Source organism: Peromyscus maniculatus, chromosome 5, assembly GCF_049852395.1.
Source record: "Peromyscus maniculatus bairdii isolate BWxNUB_F1_BW_parent chromosome 5, HU_Pman_BW_mat_3.1, whole genome shotgun sequence".
In the NCBI taxonomy this organism is placed as follows: domain Eukaryota; kingdom Metazoa; phylum Chordata; class Mammalia; order Rodentia; family Cricetidae; genus Peromyscus; species Peromyscus maniculatus.
The window spans coordinates 63,981,296-64,005,236 of NC_134856.1; the positions used below are offsets into that span (position 1 = coordinate 63,981,296).

At 43.9% G+C, this 23,941-nt stretch overlaps 1 protein-coding gene and 1 pseudogene across 1 annotated transcript in view; both read left to right on the top strand.

The window, feature by feature from the left end:
- The window catches only part of Ccny (cyclin Y), a 131,215-nt gene extending 123,649 nt beyond the window's left edge, over window positions 1-7,566 (top strand). Inside the window, exons 9-10 of the mRNA XM_042277917.2 lie at window positions 1,953-2,115; window positions 5,260-7,566. Coding sequence (XP_042133851.1) covers window positions 1,953-2,115; window positions 5,260-5,376 — 280 coding nt within the window. The 3' untranslated portion in view covers window positions 5,377-7,566. The remainder of the gene's footprint in view (window positions 1-1,952; window positions 2,116-5,259) is intronic.
- An 8,679-nt stretch (window positions 7,567-16,245) lies between these two features.
- On the top strand, window positions 16,246-21,059 carry LOC143273360 (ribosomal protein uL24-like pseudogene; annotated as a pseudogene).
- Window positions 21,060-23,941: the final 2,882 nt, after the last annotated feature.

A 23,941-nucleotide genomic window follows, 5' to 3' on the forward strand; every position in this document is an offset into this window, starting at 1 on the left:
TAAATGTTGACCCCAGAACTGTTTGCTCAGGATGACCCAGATGAAGGCAGGAAACCCACCGAGCCTGTTCCTTTTGTACCACTGTTCGTTTCCTGTTACTTACTACACAGGAAGCGTTCAGATCTACCCTTAAATTTATTCTGTGGATCGAAAAATCAAAATTGGAAATGACTTTTATTTTATAAATCTTGTTTGAATTTGCTAGGCTGACCACAAACTCATGATCCTCCTCTATCAAGTTCCAGAATGTTGGAAATATAGAAGTGTGCCGACATAGGGGCTCACTTGAAGTCTAGTCTCATTTCTTGAAGACTAACTCTGCAGTGAAGCCTGTTCATCACCAGGAGGCAGGCTGTATCCATAAGCTACTGCCTCACACTCAACTGGGATTACTTTATTAAACCTCACTTAAATAAAGCATAGTTACTAAAGTTTAAAAACAAAACTCCTAAATAACACTAATATAAATTCCTTAAAAGTATAAAATTCAGCACAATCTGTGCATTTGGTACATGTGAGCTCCTTTTACAGGGACATACAGAAACAAGCAAGATTGTTCGTTCTATTTGTCCAGATAAAGACCCAAGAGCAGTGTCACTCAGAACTCCATCAGCAGCTTGCTTAACTCACTGGTTTACTTCCTTACTTTCATCTATCTGTATTTGTGTGCTTGCTGGATTTCATTTCTTCTCTGCCCGGTAGCTGTGGCTCAGATCTTAGTCCCTCTACCTCAGCTACTGTGAAATGTGGGTCTCGGAGATTGTCGCAGCTTCTGACACCATAATGAGCTGGTTCTTAGGCACAAGTTGAGAGGGACTCAGTTTAGCCTGGGAGCAAGATAGTGCTGTGCTGGCTGATGTCTGAAGAGTGGTGTGTAGGAGGGGCAGGACCCGCCCAAGTTCAGCTTCACAACTGGGGGTTAGAGGCCAGGCTTCTAGCAAGTTCCTCTGATGACAGTTCACCATTCTCTGGCTGTCCCTTCCCACCAGAGCTCTACCCTCCCTCCTCACATCTGCCTTCACTTGTCTGGAGAATCAGCTGCTGTGAAATCTAGGTGTCCTGGCTGAGACAAGTAGAAGCCAAGTACACCAGACAGTTTTAGTGTGCTGTGACAAAGGTCAGAGTCAGGCGCCCCAGGGTGTTGGCCCAACATACAGAAGTGCTTACTTCCTGGAGAAATAAGCAGGACCAGCTCCCACAATAGTAACAAATGTGCCTACTTTGAAAGATGAATGAGATCTTCTCAACATTGAAATTTGAAAGTTCACCCTGTCTGTTGCCATTCTTTTTCATCAAAATAAAAGTGAGCTGTCTGGATGGACCTGGACATTTCTCTTCTCACTGTGGAGACCCGTCCAGCAGCCAACTCTTGGGAACTGTTGAAAGTCCAGTCTGCAGATCAGCTAAGCTAAGGTTGGAGTAGGAGTAGGCTGTCAGCTTCTTTAGCATCCCCCTCTCCCAGCTCAATGCCCAGGCCTCTGGAATTCTTTAAGGACTGGAGCTGGAATTGAACCCTTCCCATAGGAAGCCCCTAAACACTGCACGGGTGTGCGTGCATGTGTGCGTGCACACACCCATTGAAGAGGTATAGAGCTCAGCTACAGAGGCCAGCTTTTCTAGGTATCTCCTGAGACTCTGACCTGTCCTTGATAGGATTGATTACAGGTGAGGGATAAGCATCGACTGGGTCAGGCCTTAGAGACACGCGTCTCCTTGAAGCAGTTCCTGTTGGTCATCTCAGTGGAGCTTCATCTTTCTGGGCTCCAGCTCATGGGATTTGCCTTTCATACCTGTTTGGTGGAAATACTGCATAGCTGGTGTTCACCCAAACAGTTAATTAGATGAATTTTCTTCCTGGAGGATACAATTTTCTGGAGTCTGGTCTTCAGTGGGTTGGCAGCCATGCCTGCTAGTAGGCAGCTAAGTGTGGCTGTTGTTGCTTTTGTTTGCAGGAATGAACTGGAGCGACAGTTCCTAGAATTGCTACAGTTCAACATCAATGTTCCTTCCAGTGTGTATGCCAAGTATTATTTTGATCTTCGTTCTCTGGCAGAAGCAAACAACCTGAGCTTTCCCCTGGAGCCCCTAAGCAGGGAGCGTGCCCACAAGCTTGAGGTGAGTGGTAGATTCACACACCACTGCAGTGCACTGTCCCATTACCGTCTCTGTGTTCCACACTTTGTGTCTCTCAGTATGGCTGTGAAATGAAGGCAGGACCCTAGACGGATTGCTGGCCAGGTCATTAACTGAATATATATGTATAGTTCATTTTAACAACGATACGGCAGCTTTTGCTTAATGTACACCAAGTCTATATTTAAATCGAAGATTCTTTTAAGCATCTTTGTGTTTATGGATTTGCTTTCTTTTGTTTTTATGATTATAAGCCCACAAAATTAAGTATTTCCCAGCATGATTTTTTTAAAGTGGGAAGAAGCTGCCAAGTAACCTTAGCAATTGAGAATCCAGAAAAGCTTTTATTATTATGCTTTCCCCTATTTTTTATTATTATTATTATTATTATTATTATTATTATTATTTTGGGTTTTGTTTTTTCCCCTAAAGATTCTTTCTTAGCTGAAGCTGAGGCCTGCCTCACTGGTCATGGTCTGGGTTGAAGGCTGTTGTTCTAACCTGTGACTATTTATCACAACAAATGGGTGTTTTCACCAGCGCCTCACATCTGATTTATAGCAGATAGCAGGAAAGGCAAAGTGGTGAGAAGGAACACTGGAACACTAGTGAGAGCCCACCCCTGCCCCCCACCCCTGCCCCCTTCTTCATTGTGTGCTAACCCTGATCTCATCCCTCTGGACTTCAGCCCCTGGGCAATGTAATCTCAGCCATAGAGCCTGTTCTGGTTTGGTTTCTGTGCTGTGATAAAACACTGGCCAATGGCATGTTTTTAATGGATTTTTCTATTTATTTTACATATCAACCACAGATTCCTGTCCTCCCTCCTCCCCCCTCCCAGAGCCCCCCCCCCAACCCACCTCCCATTCACACCATCTTGAGGAGGAAAGAATTAAACTTCTGCATCATAGTCCATCATTGAGAGGGAAGATAGGAACCGAAACGGAGGCCCTGGAGGAATGTCTCATAATTTGCTCTCATGGTTTGCTCAGTGTGCTTTGTTATACATCCCAGGACCACCTGCCCAGAGATGGCACTGCCCATAGGCCAGTCTGATGGAGGCATTTTCTCAGCTGAGGTTTTCTCTTCTCTGATGACTAAGCTTATGTTGAATTGTCCAAAACTAACCAGCACAAAGCCGGAGACTGCAGTGGAGCATGAAGACCTTTTCCCAACTCCTAAGGCTTCTACTCTGCTGAGCATTTCCCTCTCTGGAATGGAATGGCACTCTGACAAGGCAGAGGTGGAAGTAGTTTTGTAGTGGTGGTTTTCGGTGTGGGTTTCTGTGGAAGTTTTATTTAGTGAGAATTTCCTCCACATTCATTCTGTTGAAGACTGTTGTTCTAGCTTCCTTGCTGTTGCTGTGATAAAATACCCTGACATCAGCACGGGGGTGAAAGGCTTAGCCTTAAAATTACCATGTTATAGTCCATTTTCAAAGAAAGTGAAAGCAGCTAGGGACATCGCCTCTGAGAACTGAGGGAAAATAAAGACATTCATGCTTAGTGGTCTGCTAGCTTACTCTACTCTTACATTATCGAGGACACAAACCAGAGAATAGGGCTACCCACAGTGGAGAGATCTTCCTGCATCTATTAAGGCAGTCAGGACAGTCCTCTGTAGACATGTCCAGAGGCCACTCTGCTCTAGATAATTCCACATTGAAATTCTCTCAATCGACAGAATATCTTCCCTGTTCCTGCTCATTATACTTGAACTTGTCATTTTGGGCACAGAGGTTCTAATATTTTCTTGAGACTTGTTAAAAGAGCAAACAATTAAAAGAGTTTTGTTTTGGTTTTTTTGTTTTGTTTTGTTTTAATGTTGGAGACAGGGTCTCTACGTACCAGGTTGGCCTTGAACTCACAGACATCTTCCTGCCTCTGCCTCCCAAGTTCTGGGATTAAAGGCGTGCCCCACTATACCCCCAGCAGTCCATTAATCTTAAGAAAGAAACTTAGTAAAGCAAGGGAAGAGGCTGGGTGCCTAGCACTAGGATTACAACAGAGCTGCAGGGAGGTTTCAGTGCCATCCAGCTGTTAGATTTGCACCACATGCCTCTTGAACATGCTAGTGTGCAGTACAGGACAAGAGCAGCGTAAGCAGCATACCTTTACAGGCTGAGTATTTGTCTCTTAAGAAATGACTCTCAGGCCGGGTGGTGGTGGCGCACGCCTTTAATCCCAGCACTCGGGAGGCAGAGCCAGGTGGATCTCTGTGAGTTCGAGGCCAGCCTGGGCTACCAAGTGAGTCCCAGGAAAGGCGCAAAGCTACACAGAGAAACCCTGTCTCGAAAAACCAAAAAAAAAAAAAAAAAAAAGAAATGACTCTCAGGCAGGCTCAGAGGGGTTTTACACTGTCTACATGTCAGAGAAAGCTGTTGTTACCACATACATCTGGTTAAGAGGAAATACTGCTATCTGTTGCTATTATAAAGTCAGACATGCACTGTTGACGAGAAATAGCACTTGCTAATCTTAGAAAATTTAAGTAAAAGAACTTGATCCCAGAATTCTGATGGCCCTGAAGAGTCTTGACTCGTGTGTTTATTGTGCCCCACCTGCACACTGTGCACCATGATAGGATGAGGCTTCTCAGCCTACTAGTTTTCTGCTCTCCCACTTGACACTTGGCTTGCACATGGATGCCTGTCTTGTTTCTCTCCTCCAGTCCTTCTTCTCTACTGCTACTGAAATTGTTTTTCTAAAATGCTTTTTGAATTTTAACATGTGCTCTTAAGAAGTACTGGCAGATTTATGCTGGCTGCAGACTACAAAGTCTTTCCATCCTGGCCCTGTGTGGCCTCTCCATCCCTCAGAGCCCACGAGTCCGCTCCCACCAACACCTACCATGTCAGTTGGCTCCTAGAGAAAACCCTGAACGCCTTATCTGCTTCCATCGTTATTACGGTTGTCTCTCACCAGTGCATCCTCAGTGTGGGTGTCTCTCAGAGTAGAATCCGGCGTTCCTTCCCTCACACCACCACCAGTTTCCAAACAGTCGAATTGTGCTGGGCAGCAAGGCCTGGTGAGCCAGCAGAGGCAGCAGCCATGCAGAGCGCCTGGCTGAGGGGTCCCCATGGGACCTGGTGTGTGCTCTGACCTCCACTGTCTTTCTCCCTGTCAGGCCATCTCTCGTCTCTGTGAAGACAAGTACAAGGACCTGAGAAAACCCACGAGGAAGCGTTCGGCAAGTGCTGACAACCTGATTCTGCCTCGGTGGTCCCCAGCCATCATCTCCTAACTGGGGCACCCTCCTGAGGTCATGCCATCCCTCAGTTTCTCCTCTTGTTTGAGAAAAGATGAACTTGGGGTGGTTTGTTTTGGTTTTCTCTTTTTCTTCTGTTTTTAAGCCCCGTCAAGGCTGCCTTCACGCCTGCCTCCACACTGCGTTCTGCACGCAAAAGAGGCTTTAAGGGACGTGAAATCAGTGTTCTGGAACCCGGTGTCAAGCCTTCCTGGCCGTCATGAACAGCACTTCTTTCATGGAGGAAAAAGACTCTAATCCTGGAGGAGGAAATGAAGGAAAGGGAAGTTGTGTTAAGGTGGAGAGTGCTTGGTAGCTTGGCTGTTTCTGGGTCCCTGTCTGGTCGTAAGTACCACATGGAGCCAGAGATAGATGGCAGAGTTGAATGCACAGCCAAGTCAGGAGTGCCACTCTGTGTCCTTGGAATCGGTGTGCTCTGTAAGACTTCCTGCATTCCTTCTTGCTGCTTTCTTGGGATTGGGGAGGGGGTTGGTTGTTCATTTTTATTCTGGTTTGGTTTTGATCCCACAGAGAGAAATATAGTTTGTACCCACCATGGCACAGACATCCAAATAAATAGTCCTGATTGTTTATCTCTGCTCCATCTTCTCTAGCTGTCTTCTGAGCTTTCTTCCTCACAAGTAAGATGTGCTTCTTGTGTTTTACACACCTCTTTTATATGACTCTTTCACAAGAGCAGGATTCACTTGACTGTAGTGCCGAACCAAAAGTCTCCCTCTCCTGCCTCACTCCGAGAACGCTCTATCTAGATTCCATGGGTGCTTGTGCCTTCCAGTTTTCTTGCAATTGGTTGTTCTTGGTTTCCTGTTGTCGCCCCTCTCCCTCCCAGGTTCTATTTTTCTGCTAACATGAAGGTGTAATTACAAAACTCAATCAGACTTTGTGGCTGAAGGCAAAGGTCCTCAGCATAGGCGTCCTGGATAGAGAAGCATCCAGGGAGCCAGGTTTGCCTGACCTCATTGTGAGGAGCCGTTTCCATGTGCTCCCTGCCTGGTCATTCTTCTACTTCCATGTCCATTGTTGCAAGCAATATTCTTCTTGACTTTTATATGTTTACTTTAAATCAAATTTAGTCTATTTGTATACAATTTTTTTAAAAATCTAAAATTAAAAAAAGGGGGTGGGTGGGTGGGAGGGTATTCCAGCGGGAAGATCACTAAAGGGAAAAAAAAATGTTACTATTTCCTGAGGTATTTTTCACAGAATGATTGAATAAAAAAAAAAAACTCAACTTGCATTTTCATTGTGGGTGCTTGGAGAAGCCGCACAAGCGGGAAGGCTCGTGCCTCCTTAGTTACAACCATCCTTGGGTTTTCTGACTGTTCTGATTTACTGTGGGGCTAGATCAGAATCTTCATTGAGTAAAACCAAAGGCTTAAAGGTCCCCTGTCACCGAGAAACTGACCTAAAACTCTGAGAGTCCGAGTCACTCCGCACAAGGCTTTGCTTCTGCTCAGCTCTTAGATTGCAGTGACCTAGCTTTGTGAGCTCTTCTTCATTGTTTGAGACACTTGAGACAAATGCTAGCATTTGGTTTGTTACACCCTCTGCTGTGTGAGCTAGGAAAAGTTTAGAATTGTTTGTTAGTTAGTGTTGAATACCCTAAAATCATATGCCTGACCCCAACAGGCCCCTCCCCATGGAACACACTTTGGAAACGGAAGGAACAAATGTCAAAATCCCAAGAGCATAGAGCCAGAAGTGTTAGTCAGGGGTCAGTGGAATGTGTGTTGTGCAGTCATGTTTCCAGTCAGAAATCCGAGCAAGTTCCGGCCTAAACTTCCAAGCAGGAAGTGAAAAATTAACTGTCCTCCGGCGTTGCACCTTTGATGGCCTGTTCTGAGTGGGAAACAAAGCATCCCTCTTCCAGAACCTTAAACAGGTCTGAAAATGTAGAAAGTGTCATTTCGTATTCTCTCATCTCTAACACTCTAAAAGGGACCTATTTTTCTTAGCCAAATATGAATACCTCTTAGACAAATTCCTTCCTCTTGTGTACAATACCTTCTTTTACCAGCCCATTTCAGGAAAGAACTGCTGACTTGATAGCAGAAATCTTATTTTTATTCCTTTTATTTGAATGGGAGATTTGGAAATTGACTTAATGTAAATATTTCAATGCACCTGATACTATTTTGTGGAGTTTATTAAACTACTTTAAAAGATTGTACAGTCTATTTATTGTATGTGTGTACACACAGTCTGATATCTGACATCAACTGCGACTCCTTACAGCCTGGCTCAGTTTTATTCAGACTGTCAGCTATTGTGTTCAAGCCTTGTGCACTGGACTCTACCTCTGAATAGGAAACTTTTCCCTACGCATCAGTGAGTGTTAATCTGTATTAATTGGTTGTGTTTCTTGCACTAAGGATTTCAGTTGTACCTTTTGGCCTGAATCACTAGGCATGTAGGTAGAGACCCATTTCATTTTCCTATACAATGATACAGACTTACTTTTTGATCTCTGGGTTGTTCTGAGTTTGCCAAAAGAGAAAGGAGAAAAAACAAATCTAATAGTATATGTTGATAAATCATAGTGACTGTAACTTTTTGCAAAGTAGTTCAGTGTTCAGCAGCTAACACTGGATGCTGTTCTGGAATGCTGTCTCAATGCAGCCTGTAGCGGAGAGCTCATTGTCATTGAAGGGTGAAGAAAGCCACAGTTTGTTAGCTTTAGACTTGATTTAAACAGCAAATACAATTTGTTGGAGAATAAACACATCCTGGTAAATTTTGTTTTACTCTTTCAACTGGGAGAGGAAAGGAGTTGAGTTGAAATGAAGTTAAAAAGTAATGAGATCCCGAAGGCCCTAGAGGTGCTCTCATGCCTTAATGCTCAGGTGAGACCAGCTACGGCCTCACGCCTCCAGCTGTTGGGGCTAGCGCTCCTGTGTTCCTTCTTCATGGTCTTTGCCTGGGACATCTCCATCTTGGGGTTTCCCTTGGTTCAGGGGATTTTTTGCTGCTTAGCTGAGCTTCAAGGCAGAATTTAGTGAGTCATGATTTTGTATATTCCTGCTGCTTTAGGGACTGCAATCTGGGGCCATATTTTAAGCTTTGAGTATATATATATAATTTTTTTTGATTTTATATATATATTCCTAGTTCATTATAGGTATTTAATAAGTTAAATATGTATGTACATAGAACAAATAGTGTCTGCCTTCCTGCTGTATTTTTTTTTTTAAGTTGAGATAAAATTGGACAGGTTTTCCAGGGTGGTAGCACTGGCCTGTAATCCCAGTGGACATGGCTGAAGCAGGAGGATCATGGTTTTTAGGGTAGCCCAGGCTGTGTAGTAAGACGCTGCCTCAAAAAAATAAAATTGGACAGGTTTTATGGGTGGTGAGTAAACTAATTCTAAGAGAGTGTGAGAAAGTGTATGAGCCTTCGGAGATTAAAAGACTATGAGACCCACTTGGGACTTCAAGCAGGTGAGGAGCTAAGTTACCCAGGAGGACTCCAGTAGAACAGCTGCTGTCCATCATTAACTACTGTTTCTTACAAAACCACTGCCTCTTGGCCTTCGCTGGAGTGAGTATCTCAAGACTGCGGCTGGGTAGTTCTTTAAAATATGGATAGTCTTCTAAGTCTTCTAACAGACAGTGCCTAGTCTTGTTGACGGCAGAGGAAACAGGAAGCATGGCCTTCAGCGGAGCTAGGGGAGGAGTGCTTCGGGTTAGGGTTTGACTCCTGAGCCTTGTGAGCAAAGAAGACCCTAGGCCCCATGGAAATCACAGCTCACTGTTACTGAGTCCAGAGCAGCACTAGAGTAGCCCCTTCAGAAGCAAGCTGTGTTAGAGATGAGGGAGTCAGTGAAGAGTGTGTGTGTGTGTGTGTGCCCACAGTGCTGGTGACTTGACCAAACCATACTCCCGTGTTACTTGTTAGAGCTTCTTACTGAGTATGTACATGTTAAGGCCACCAGTCCTCTGGCGCCACTTGTACTAGAAATTCCTTCAGTAAGCAATACCAGAAGGATTCCCTTTATTGACAGTATAAGAGTCACTGGAAGCTGCTATGTGTATGTACTGATCTAGGGTGAACTATGCCCAAGCCAAAATTTGGTACCAAACTGCATAGAGAATTCTGTAAGAAATGCCCTCCAACATGTTGTCTGACCGGATGGCGTTTGGGTTTTACAGGTCCCAGTAAACCATCTTGTACCTTTTTGTGATTTGTTTGGCGGCAGGGGACTTTATTCCTTTTTGTTTATATAAATAAGTTATTTCAAATGTGCAATCAAAGAATGTCATCTCAAAATAAATGCAGTTTTGACAAAAATGTTAACCATGACTTGAGCTTATATGTAATGTTTTGTTGTCATTGCTGTTGATCTGTGTTGTAATACAACCTGGAGTTCTAGTCCAAGTCCAAACTTAGACAAACTGCCTTCACTTCTGTCCTCAGTGAAGGTGGCTGTCAGAGACACTTCCTGATACTCCATGAAAACACATACTAAGTGGTTCTTGTGAGATGCACCTCCGAATTCTGGTAGGAAAGGCGGACATAATGTAAAGAGAAGCATGAGCCCCCTGAGTTCCCCTGGGGATGCTAGTCACCTTTTGCAAGGCCCACTTCAAGAGAGGGTGGCCATCGGTAGATGCAGTTCTCACATGAAGAGAGGGTGGCCATCGGTAAATGCAGTTCTCACATGAAGGCCTTGCTTGCCCCAAGTCAGCTGTGTCCTATCATTTTAATGTAGGCTTTAGATGATCCTTATGTTGTATTTAGCATCTTCGGTCTTGACCGTGTAGAGTGCTAGATACTGCTAGTGTTGGGCTCAGTGCAGTGCACACGGACAAGGTCTTTGCAGGAGGGCTCATCAGCAAACAACCCTACAACTGTCTACTTTGAAATGTGGTGCCTTGAAATTGGATGGCGTGGTAGTAGGAGGGGGAAACAGGATGGAAGTAACCTTTTGAGTTAAGGTATCTGTGAAAGAGATGTGAGGACGAGGGTTACTATGGAGGGCTACTGAAGTGTTTTCACTGTGTGATGCTGGACTCCACTGCCAAGTGTGGTTCTGGTGCTTGGAGAGGACTGATAGGAAGCCCAGCCAGTCCTGCCTTTGTACATAGAGGCCAACAGTGGAGAGAGCTCTGCCCTCTCACGCATGAGACACTGGCAACAAACAAGCCAATTCATGAAATACTTTGTTGGTACAACTTCTGGAAGAGTTAGCCCTTCTATGTCTATCTTGTTGCTGTAGATTGTGACAGAACCTTCAGTCAAGATGCTGGGCCTTGCCTGGAGAACTGCAGTAATTGAGTGCTGGATCAATAGTTTGCATGTGACAGTAACAGAAAGTGGATCCACTTCCTTCCTGTGGGCATGAAAAGAATATCTGAACCTGTCTTGGTCACAGATGCATATAAGCCGCTTCCTGGACATTATTTCTTCCTACAGATAATCTTTGTTCTACTATCTTTGTTGGGTGTCATATGTGACCATAATTTGAGAACCTTAGAAGTAGTGTGGTTACCACCAAGAAAATCTAAGAAACAACTAGAAAGACATTAGTTACACTTTCAGTAAGGTAGCAGTTTAAAGATTAAATACAAAACTTGAAAACTTTATAATTCAGTAGCAATAACCAGTGAGTGACTAGATATGATGGAGAAAAGATGCCATTCAAAATTATAGCATAATTTAAGAACCAAAAAAAAAAAGCATGAAAGTGTTTACAGGTGTTTACAGTGTGCCCAGCACAGTAAACCTTGAGTCCCAGAACACTCTCGGTCTCAGGAGGTAGCTGCTGTTGGAATGTATGAGGACGCTTGGGTTCAAGCAGGTTAAAACCTGATGTATGGTAAAGCCTAGAAAACTGACCACAGCATTGTGGTCCCTCTCTCATACAGTATTTCACTTTCACTGGTGAGAAGAAAAACTATCACAAAACATGAACAGGAAATTGAACAACATTCGCTTAGCTTTTATGCCAAGCCAAAACCTACAAATCCAACCTTTTTTAGAAATGAGGTCTTTGTGGATATAGTCCAAATGAAGCCATATTGAACAAACATCAGCCCTAAATCCATCATGCAATCTCTTTAAGAAGGAGGTGGGAATAAGTAAGAATGTTGAGTCAACAAATCAAGGAACTCCAGCATCACTGTGCCACTCCAGCATCCGTGTGCCACCAGAAACTACCAGGAGATGGAAGACCTTCCCCCTCCAGCTCTCAGAGAGTTGGCTCTGCTGATACCTTGACATGAGACATCACCTCAAAACAGAATGAACGTATGTTGGGAGCCATCCAGTGTGAAGATGCTTGTTATTGCAGCCCTGGAAAGCTAGCATATGTACAATTTCTAAATAAGGTAAATGGGTGTCATCAAATGCTCCTAAATGGGAAGGTATGGAGGCACAAAAATGCCCCCCCCCCCCCCCCCCCCGACTAGCCTTTGTTGTACTCTCAGTCCACCAAGCTGTTGTTTAGGATCTGTTTCCTCTCCTTCAGGCCTTACGCAGCTCTCATCCCCAGCTGCTGTTTCTCTGGTCTGTTTGTTTATAGTCTTCTAGTCTCTGGGATGCATAAGGTGGAGTCTTCTACTGCATTCCCTGGTATACAGGGCTTAAGCCATCTGTACCTGTATGGTGAGCAAAGACTACATATTGTGTTGCACACTTCCGAGAGCTAGAGAAGTGGAGCCACAGCCAAAGTAGATGAGCAAAGCCAAGCCAAAGGCATCACACAAGATACCCAAATAGCCAATAGGTAGATGTGTGTGTGTGTGAGAGTGATCAAGGAAATTAAGTCACTATATAAGGACATGAGGTTCCACTTCACAAACCTGTCACAGTTACAAAAGATAAACAAGTGTTGGTGAAGATGTGGGAAAAGAGAAGCTTTGCATTGTTGGAATATAAATTGATAAAGTCACTGTGGAAAACTGGACAGGTTCCTCAGAACACAGTAGGTTATATAACTGAGTAGTTTGTCTTCTAGGTATATAGTTGAAGAAATAGAAAACTGTGATCAAGCCAGGCGGTGGTGGCGCACACCTTTAATCCCAGCACTCGGGAGGCAGAGGCAAGTGGGTCTCTGTGAGTTCGAGGCCAGCCTGGGCTACAGAGTGAGTTCCAGGAAAGACACAAAGCTACACAGAAAAACCCTGTCTCGGGGAAAAAAAAAAGAAAAAAAAAAAAGGTCAAGAAAAGAATATATATAGAGATGTCACCATTGGATGAATACCTAAAGCATGGGGACTAGGGGTAGCTCAGTGTAGAGTGCTTGCCTAGTATACACAGAACTCTGGTTCTCAGCACCATAAAAGTTTACATACACAGAGAGAGAGAGAGAGAGAGAGAGAGAGAGAGAGAGAGAGAGAGAGAGAGAGAGAGAATACTATTGAACCTTGAACCTTTAGAAGAGAAAATTATCATTTGTGATTAATATCAACTTGAGATCTGGAATCGCCTGGGAAATGAGCCTCGGGATGCCACTGGATGATTATCTTGATTCAGTTAATTGAAGTGGTAAGACCTGCCCTCTGCACATGGCATCATTGTCTGTGCTGTATGAAGAAGAAGAAAAAAAAAAAGATGTGAACATGAGCAGTCATCATTCTCTGCTTCTTGGCTACAGACGTGACCAACTCAAGCCCCTGTTGCAATGACTTCTGCATCATGAGGGAATGTACCCTGGAACTGTGAGCCAAAGTAAAACTCCTTTATGTTTCTTTTGCCAGCATTTCATCACAGCAAGGGAAAAGACAATTGATGAACCTGGAGAATATGCTATATGTAATAAACTGGACACAAAAATAAATGCACTAGACCTGGTATGCATGGAAGACTGGTACCAGGAAAACACACCATAAATGCCAAAGCCCTATGACTGCTCAAGTTCCTTATATGGGATGAGATAATAGTGTTTGTATGTAACCTCGTGTATAATTTCAGAAATGTAAGTGCTATGCACATACTGTGTTGCTTAGGAAATAAGAAAGGGGCTGTGCGCATTTAGAACTGGATGTCATTCTTTCCGTTTTCACCTGTGACTGATAGACCCCACTGGCGCAGACCTCTGCACAGGACAGCCCACTGCACAGGGCAGACTCCCTGGTGGGCAGGCGTGAATCATCATAAGGACTCTGGAGCATCCATCTCGCAAGTGGTGACTGCAGGAAGCAGAGGAAGATGGGGTGGAAAGATGGTAAGCAAAAAATGGAGCATTTCAGTCAGGAAGGGTGTCTTAGTGATCTGTTGGAAAGGCTATAATACAGTCTATTTCAAATTTCCTGAAAAGTCTGTCACAAACCATGAATTGATGTGTCTTGAATATTATTATGGACCAGCCTTAATAATCTTCCCAGGGGCCCGGAAGAGAAACTACAAACGGAGCAAATTGTTTTCAGGAAAAGAATCAAAGTACACCGAGCTCTTAGTCCGTGTACTTTATTCCTCTGGCATAACATCCTATCTACACAGCTTCAGATCTGTTCTCATGCCTGGCTCCTTTCTTGCCTGATTTCTCTCTACATTTATCTGCTGTCCCCTCTAAGTTCTATCCTAATTCTCTCATCTTAGTTCTGTCCCATCTTGGTCTTTCTCATCTCGTTCTTCCCCACCTGGCTCTTCCTCATCTTCCCTCTCATTCTTCTAGTTGTCCCGTCAAAATCCTCTCTCAGTCTCTGAGGTTTACAGTTATATACCCATGCAATAGCAGTGCTCTAGCTAAAGCAAGGTCACCAGGCTTGAATTCTTACAGGGTCATAAAGGCAGACAAGAGTTTTCCTCAGGCAGTGCCCGTCAGGCTTGCTTTTATAACCCAAAGGGGGCGTGGTAAAGGAGGAGGTCAACAGAGAGCTAAAATCGGTTAATATATCAGAAAAAGGGAATTTATGTGCTCAAACTACATTCCTAGAGGTGGTTAGGAAAATGCTAGGAGTCCATAATGTTAGTATAAATACCACTAAAGCTGTATAAGAAAGGAGGGTCTGAGCTTAATTTACCTTAATTCAGGAGATCGTTTGGCCTTGTATGTTTGATAGGTATTTCAGATAAAATACACTGTTATGAGTTCTTGGACGCGTACATAGCATACAAGGAAGTCATTGCAGGGTCGGCTAAGATATATACAAAAGCTAAAAATATCACCAAGACTTCGTAAACCATGGCTTGACCTTCGGAAAGGTTCTCGACTTCTCCAAGTAGTAACTTTTGTGATAGTAGCTGAATTCCATTACATTTTCCTGCGGCTTGCAGCAGATATATGTGTTAATTTGCTTAATTTAACCACCTTTGATCATGTATCCCATAAATATATACTTTTATTATTTATTATGTGATAGTTTAAAACAGAATTAAGCAAGGCATGATGTTGCACTCTGTGATACCAAATGAGGAATGGAGGCAGGTAGTAGTTCAAGGCCAGCCTGGGCCTGTCTCAAACCATCCACTCCACTCATAAATAATAAATAAATAAATAAATAAATAAATAAATAAATAAATAAATAAATAAGAGTTGAGCCATGAGGGAGTGTAAATAAACAGGTTATCTGGGTGTCTAGAATGTGAATAGATGGAGAGCAAAGGAGTACCAGGTGAGAGATGTATGAATCCAAGTCACAGGTTCTCCCCATGTACTGTCTTCCTTGCTGAGGAGCAGCATTAGGGGTAACTGGTCTCACTAGACACGTGGTCACAAATATGGAAGACTCTGGAAGTCAACCCATAGGTACCTTCATGCATACACTTTTTTTTTTCCAGAAATACGATATTGATCTCTAGTTTGAGACACTGCCAACAAGCAAGATTTCTTTGTCCCTTTGCAGCTTCTTGATGAAGGGGGAAGGCGGATGTGCCCTATTGTATTTGATATGTTGCTGAAGCTAGAGAGGCTGTATGACTTGGGAAAGGTCATGTCATCAGCTATCCACAGGTCATCAATTTTGCAGCTGTCCTTCAAGCCATGGTAAAACAAGCTACACCTGTCACCCAGGGCCCACTAAGTGTGTCCTTCTGTAGAAGAGACAGCTGCAACCTTCTAACTTTAAAAAGACTTAGCAAACAATGTACTTATAAATGCATGATTGCTGTTGGGTGCTCCTGTTATTTTTATAGTTGCTAAATGCAGAAAGCAAACAGATGGTGGGGCCGGCCTGCGGATGGCATTTTATAGAAGCAGTGGCTGTTATTCGACTTTCTGCAAGTCTTAGTGGAAGAGCTTTGGAGAATCTGGGAATTTGGCTAGTTTAAGCTAGCACTAAAGGTTATTTGTTACTACAGTCAAGTAACAACCAGTCTTGTAAGAGGAAGAAATCTCCTGTGTTCAAGTTACAGAGATCCATGAAAGTAATGGCCCTCCATTTTGTTCTTTGTACCAGAACTTAGAAAGGTGCCCACACCAGACACTCACATGAACATGTAGGATCGATGAGTGATACAAGGATGCAATGAAGCAAGTCAGCAGTAAATGTTTACAACAGTGTGGGGAGCAAGAGTGTTAGTCACCACTGCTGGAGACTGGTGGAGTCTGTGTGGAGGTTTCTCAAACAACTAAAAGCAGAGCTACCGTAGAACCAGTTATGCCACTCCTGGGAGTATATCCAAAGGACCCTAAGCATCCCACAGACATGCTTACATATCATTATTTACAGCGCTACTCACAGTAGCTGAGGTTTGAAGTCCCTCTCAGTGCTGATCCGCAGATGAATGGATAAAGAAATATGGTATGCCTACACAACAGAAGTTCATTCATCATAAAAAAGAATGAAAGTTGCCGGGCAGTGGTGGCGCATGCCTTTAATCCCAGCACTCTCGAGGCAGAGCCAGGCGGATCTCTGTTAGTTTGAGGCCAGCCTGGGCTACCAAGTGAGTCCCAGGAAAAAAAAAAGAATGAAAGTATGTTTTTCAGGATAATCAATGGAATTGGAGATCATCCTGTTAAATGAAATAAGCCAGACTCAGAAAAGCATGCCATGTGTCCACTCCCACACATGGAATCTAGGTTATCTATGACCAGAAAGTAGAAGGGAACCATTTGAGGGGAGGAAGAAGAGTAGTATGAGAAAGGGGATCGAAGAAAGGTAATATGAATATGAATATAAGCAAAGAAGGTGACATGTATGAGAATGTCAAGGTAACATGCTTAAAAAAATCTTTAAGTAAGAAATAAATCTTTAATGATAAAAAGGATAGCCTGCTGGAGAACTGACCTTACTTTTTTGTGTGGTGGATAGATCTGTAAAATCTGATCATTGGTGAAAATGAAAAATGAAGCAGACATTGCTATGTCAGCCTTTGGTCACTGCAACAAAGAGCTGAGATAACTAGTTTATAGAGACAACAGGTTTAGATTTGGCTCATGGTTTTAAACATTTTGGTGCAAGATCTGTGGTTCATGGCTTTTTGGACCTGTGAGTGAGGCAGTTCCTCATCATAAGAGCATGTGGTGAATCAAAGCCATTCACCTTGTGGCCAGGATGAAAAAATTTTTAAAGGGAGGAGAACTGGGGAACCCCACATTCCTAACCCCCTTCAAGGGTACACTTTAAAGTCCTCAATGACCTAAGACCTCACAGAAGGGCCCACCTCTTAAAGTTTTCATCTCTTTCCAATTGTTCATTGCCTTTACCAAACCTTTACCACACAGGCCTTTGAAGAGCATTCCAGAAATAAACTATAGCATTCAGTAAGTGTTATCAAGGCTCTCTTACATTTTGCAGACATCACTGAATTGGTAATCACCAAAATGAAGTTCAGTCCTTTATGACGTCTGACCAAAGCAAGAACCACAAACGGTATTTCAATGCACCATCTCACATTTGGAGGAAGATCATGTCTTCCCGTCTCTCCAAAGAGCTAAGTCAGAAGTATAATTCGATCTATGCCCATTTGAAAAGATGCTGAAGTTCAGGTTATCTGAGAAAACTACAGAGGCCAGCAGATTGGCAAAGAGGTCCAGGTCTACAGGGAGATACTGGTCATCTACCTTGAACAGGCACAATGAGAAAAGGCTAACGGCACAACTGTCCATGTGGGCATCCATACCATCAAGGTGAATATCACAAGGCTAGCGGTGGGCAAAGACCACAAACTAGATATCCTGGAAAGGAAATCACCAAGTCAGGAAGGAGAAGGACAGATACAAGGAAGAAATGATTGAGAAGATACAGGAGTAGAGGAAGTTAATGCATAATTTTTATTAAAGATTGCTTAAGTGAAAGAAAAAAGAAATTACCAAGGGGTGGATTTCTTCTCAATGTAAGGAATATCCTTAAGAGTTCTAGTTGCCTTGGGGTGCCATAGCAGGGTGGGTACAGCATTAACAAGACTGGTGTTGGCAAGCAGCTACCAGTGCCTACTTCAAACAGTACAGCCCGTCCATGCTTACCAGCTAGAGAGAGACAGTGACACAGAGGTCTGCTTAAGTAGAAGTCGTATGAAATCTACCCAGTTATCAGTCCCTGAAAGACCATTGGCAAGTCCTAAGAATTTATGAAATGAGAATAAAAACCACTTCTTAAATTAATTTTAAATTTATGGTAAATGAATTCTCAGCACTCCAGAGACCAAGAAGGATTATAAGTTTAAGGACATCCTATAGACTACATAGTGAGTCCCTTCTTGGAAAAACAAACAAACAAACCACAACAAAACACACACACATACACACAGGACAGAAAAGATCAGGCTCACGATCCTACCCTACCTCCTCTCAGGGGAGGCGGTTTTAAGAGACTGGGGATAGGGCTGGAGAGATGGCTCAGCCGTTAAAGGCTAGGCTCACAACCAAAAATATAATAGACTGGGGATAAACCAACACCCTGAAATTACTTGGCTTTTTAGTTCTGTCCATTCTGCCTCTAGAAATCCTATCTAGAAATACATCAATGAAAGAGTTGCATCAAGAAAATTTCTTACAAAAATCTAGTGAATGTGAATGCAAATTTGGTGCTTATTGAACACGCTCATTAGAAAGCCCACTCTAAATACCGATGGACACATTGAAACTAACATGGTGATGGAGAAATGTCTCTGTGGTTAAAAGTGTACTTTGCTCTTCCAGAAGACCCCAGGTTGATTCCCAGCACCTACATGATTTCCAGTCTACAACTGTCTATAACTCCAGTTCCAAGGATCCAATACCCTCTTTTGGCCTCTTTGTGTAGGAGGCATGAATGTGGTACACAGACATACATGCAGGCAAAACAGCCATACACATAAAATAAAACTTTAAAATTAAAAAACAGCTAACCAGTACAGCATCCTTTTCTAACACCATAGTAAAGCTTCATAGATTGCAGTTACAACTGCAGGTTCAAAGGACTCTCCTGCAACAGAATAAAGTTGGCATAATAAATCAGTGTCACCTCCATATCCTTCCCTTCTCCTTCCCTCTTCTTCCTGAGAACTTGATTGGTTTCACAAGAAATGTGTGTTCATAGCACCCAGCTAGCCTAACTCAGTGCAGGTCATACTTACACACCATTTTCCCTGGCCAGGGCCCATAGCTTTTATGCAACTTCCCCTGAGTCTCAATGCTCAAATCTCCTACCACCAAATACTGGGGAAATTTGAGTGCCTCTAATGGTTGAAATTTCTTTTGCATTTTGTGGCAAGTAGGAACAGGACGTTAGCAGAAAAATGTTCCCCATATAACTAGAGCAACAGAATTTTCCAGCATCATGGTGCATTTGTTTAGGACCCATACGCAAGGCTGAATTCTCAGGGCCAACAATCATTGTAGAAAGACGATTCTAAAATGGCACAGATAAGTGGTCTAGGGTTCAAGCAATGAGCCTTGTAGGAGCTGCCCCATTTGCAAGAACCATCTCAGGGAACATCAAAGGCTTCAAAGAGAGCTGAGTCATTTGTGAGAACCACCTCAGGTTAAATCTAGGGTCTTTAGACCTCCCATTCTGCCTAGGCTGTGGTCCATCCAAGGTAAGATGCCTACTGCTTCCAAGCATTCTGAAACTACTAGGGATCAGGAGGCTCTAAAAGAGGCATAAAAAAGGGAGACTGCACCGGATGAGAATCAGGGTCAAATGGAGAATCATCCTTCCTAGAAATCCAAGGGAGGGTGTTCAGAATTTCTACATCTTTGTTTCCTGGCTAGGATGTTCTCATGCCCACCTGCCATAGACATTTCTACTGGACATGAAGCCACACCTCCTCCCTCTCAAGCCTCTGCCTCCCCCCGCCACACACACACACACACACACACACACACACACACGCACGCACGCACGCACGCACGCACATAATACATCCCCAATACATCCATCACAGTGAAGGGTGGCTCCCACTGTCAATACCCATGAGATGCCCTCTTCTCAGAAATGCTCCCCACCCAAGGTATCCCTTCACTCATCTTCCACTGATCCCTTTCAGCCCCCTTTGCTTCTGTGTCTCTCTTACTAGCCACATTCTGACCTCCATTCCTCTCCACAGGGTCTCCCTGGCAGCCTAGAGGAACTTCCCTCCAGTTTTGCCTTTCTGATTCTCTCTCTTCACCGCAGCTCAGGGCCATCGACCCAAGATGCAAACCTGATTGTGTCACCTGCACTGTAAATATGCAATGGCCTTTCTTGTCTGCAGCAAAACATCCACATTCTGTCAAACCCTTTAAAAACCCTGAAGGCTGTGCCCTGCTTGCAGCCTGGGGTGCTTCCCTCCTGCTTGCAATGTGCGCTACGGTCATTTTAAGCTGTGCACTGTGCCCTCAGACCTCCAGGATCACCTCTAGATGTAAGCCTTTGTCCAGGCTCTGCTCTTCAGTTATACCAGCTCCCCTTCTCCCTGTGTTAGCCTACCAACTGGCAAATGTCCCCCAGGCCAGCCAAGACTCTGCTTTGAAGACCGCTCCTAAGCCCACTACTGTTCCTCTCCCAGCTAAATCAGCAAGTAGCCTTACTCCTTCCCATTCTACATGGGGACTCCTCAGGCAGAGACATGTCCTCCATGGTGTTCCTGGTGCCAAGCTATGCCTGTCACGTGCGTCTCGGAAGGAGCCTGGAAAGCAAGAGTGTGGAAGTGGCTGTGATGGTCCATTGTGTGGGTGAATGTGACTGTATTGAAGGACACTCAGAGAACTGTGAACTTTGCAAAGTCTGTCTGATCCCTAGTACGGGAAGCATTTGGGGGTGAGGGAGACAAGGATATCGGCAGAAACCAGAGTGTGGTCAGTGAATTGAGTGAGAGCAACCCATCTTGAGTGTGGGCTGTGTTGTCCAGCAAGCCAGTGTGGGTGGGGTGCAAAGGGGGGGGGCACTTACTCCCTCCTCATTTCTCTCCCAGTTTCCCTTGCTGAGGTAAGGCTGCCACGGTAGACTTTGGGGTTCGGGTTCTAAAGTCATTGAATGAGGACATGCACTACAGCTCTTCTCTTTTTCTTTTCAAGATTTATTTATTTTTATTTTATGTGCATTTCTATTTTGCCTGAATGTATGTCTGTTACAGACAGACAGTTGTGAGCTGCCATATGGGTGCTGGGAATTGAACTTGAGTCCTCTGGAAAAGCAGCTAATGCTCTTAACTCCTGAACCATCTCTCCAGCCCCCTGCACTACCAGTCTTAAGTGAGCTTTAGGTTTCAGGCTGGGTGGTGCCACACACTGGGCTTTCCTTTTGAGGCGCTGGATTCTTCAGCTGGATAGCTGATGATTGTGATTACCCAGCCCAATGATGGCCATTGTGGGATTCTTCAATTCTTCAATCTCTGACCCCACAGACCCAATCTAATGCATTCCCTCAGAAATACACACACACACACACACACACACACACACACACACACACACACACACACACACACACACACAGCAGATTTAGAATGTGCTACTTGGCCTGGAGAGATAGTTTGGCTGTTACAGGCTGGGCTCACAACCAAAACTACAAAATGTGTTACTCAACTTTTTCTGCTTTGGTTCCCACTAATGGGCTTCCGGAGCATATGGTATTGGTTGGATTACACCCCACCCCCACTCCCTGTTAAGGGAGTAGATGGCTGCACAGGAAAGAACTTTGGAAAGGCTTTGCTGTCTGCGTGTGCACCTGTGAGTGTGTGTGGACAGCTCCCTGGTTAAATGCAGATATCCCAGTCCCAGAAGAGATAGAGGAACCCAAATTTGTGTTAGCTGGGCTAATTCCTCCGAAGGCTGTCCTCCTTGACTTGTAGATGGTTTTCTTCTGCCTAGGTCTATCCTGGGTTTTTTCTTTGTACATGCCCCCTGATGTGTGCATGCATGCAGGTGTGCCTGCATGCATTCGTGGGTGTCTGTATGCACGTGTGGGTGTACATGCTCCTGTGCGCATATGCATACAGAGTCCACAGGGTAACATCAGCTGTCCTCAGTCATTCTCCCATATTATTTTTAAGGCACACTATTGCTCACTAAACCTGGGGCTTCTCACTTCAGCTAGACCAACTTGTCTGCAAGCCCCGAGGATCCTCCAGTCTTTGACTCCACTTCTCTCTGCTTTTCATGTGGGGCTAGGGATCTGAACTCAGGTTCTCAGGCCTGCACAGTGAACATTCTATGGACTGAGCCATCTCTCCCCTTTGAACTCTTTCATTAAAATATTTTCACTATTGCAGTATGTTGTTCTTTGATTATAATCTACAAGGGAGGGATGGGTATTCTTTGTGAAGGGATAAAGAATGTGTCCACATCCTCACAGAGGACTTATCCTCTGTGGGTAGTGACAGTCCTCATTAGAGGAACCACAGAGTGTGAGAGGACTCTGAGGGGTGGGAGAAAAATGAGCTATTGAGGTGCCAGAATGTCTCCTAGGAAGTAAAGCTTTAGACATGGGACTTTATTGTTATAGAATGTTATTTATCGGAAATAGGAGGTAATAAACAGAGCAGTGTTTATGTGAGATTAAAATATAACTAGTCAGTCATGGTGTGCCCACCTGTGATCCCCAAGACTCAGGAAGTGGAGACAGGAGATTCACGAGCTTGAAGTTACCTGGGTATCTAGAAACCTTGCCTCAGTGCAAAAACAGAAAGAAAATGACCCAAAAAGGAGACAAAAATAAATCAAGTTGCTGGAAAATATATATTTTGCTATCAATTCCAACGGTCTTGAAAGGATCACTGTGGGAGCCCGTTCTGGGGTTCCTCGTGGCTTTACCCAGCAGGTCCAAATAGAGGATGATCAGGACCACGGGCCTGAGTGCAGGTGTCTGAGATGGTCTGCACTTGGCTGTGCTGGGGGAGGAGGTGTTTTGCTCCACCCCTTGGCGTCTCTATAAAAACCCTGGACCAGAGACAGTCGGGGCCCGTTGGAATAGGTTCCAGGCCCTCTCGAGGCTATCCTTTATTTTTCTATCTGTTTATCTCCGCAAGACTCTCCGCTATAAATCCTTCTATCTAATATTTCCTGCTGCTCGCACTCAAGAAAACTCTGGGAAGCTGTGGGGGTGATGGGTAAACGCCCCACAGAATGGCGCCGTGAACAGGGACTAAAGAAAAAAAGGGACTAAAGAAGAAGAAAAAAAAGGGGACTAAAGAAAGGGGGAAAAAGGGACTAAAGAAAAAAAGGGACAAAAAAAGGGGGGACTAAAGACAAATGAACAGGGACTTAAGACAAAGTAATAGGGACTAAAGATAAAGGAAAATAATAGTTTTATTACAGAGTTTTTGGTGAAAGTGCTGAGTCAGCCCTGCCAGTGGAAAGGCATGCCGGTGTTATGGAATATATATATATTTTTATATATATTTTTTGGGAAGGCAGGCGTTTTATCCTCGAGAGAAAAGGAAAGCGGACTGGAAGGATGTCCGATGCTGCAGCGAAATTCTCTTCTGTCAAAATTTTCTATCTTCTATCCCTTTCTCAATTTCTATCTGTGATAAGTGTAAGATATAGGGTAGTAATATAGTTAGGAAAAACTTAGAAGTATAAGATTGTGTAGGAAAAAATAAGTAAGGCAACTAGACAGAAAAACTCAATTTTCTAACTTTGGGGGCTTTGAAAGCAAACTGGGGAAAAAAATCTTTCTTTGGGCTTTTCGGGTAGTAAAAAAGCTCTTCTTTGAGCTTATGGGGAAGAAAAAGTTTCCTATGGAAGCTTTTGACCTGGGGACAGCTGAAATGCTAAGTCCAAGCGGCAGGAGAAAGTAATTTCTCCCTGAGGCAAAAATGGGGGTGTAAGAAGTCAAAGTTTAAAGTTGGGAAGTTCTGGGAAAAGTTGGTCTTTATCCTTGGGGGAAAATCTTTCTCTTAAACTAAAAGCTCTTCTTGGAAAATTTTGGGGGAAAAAATCTCTGTAAAAAGCCTTAAGCTTTCTCAAAAGCTCTCAAACTTAAAAACTAAAGCCTTTCAAAACTCTCTCTCAGAAGGACAAAAATTAGAATCACCTGAAGATGTTAGTATGGGGACCACCTGTGATTAGCTCTAAGGGAAAACAACAAACTTAAGACAGCAAAACCTAAGTTCTTTCAAGCTTTAACAATCCTCCCTGCAATGCAGGAGGCAGGGACAAGTTTCTAAAAACCTCTTCTAAGCTCTCTCTTCAAGCTAGTAAAAGACAGTGGGTCAGAGTACCCTGAGGGAAACACTTGGGGAGAGTGTGGGTGAA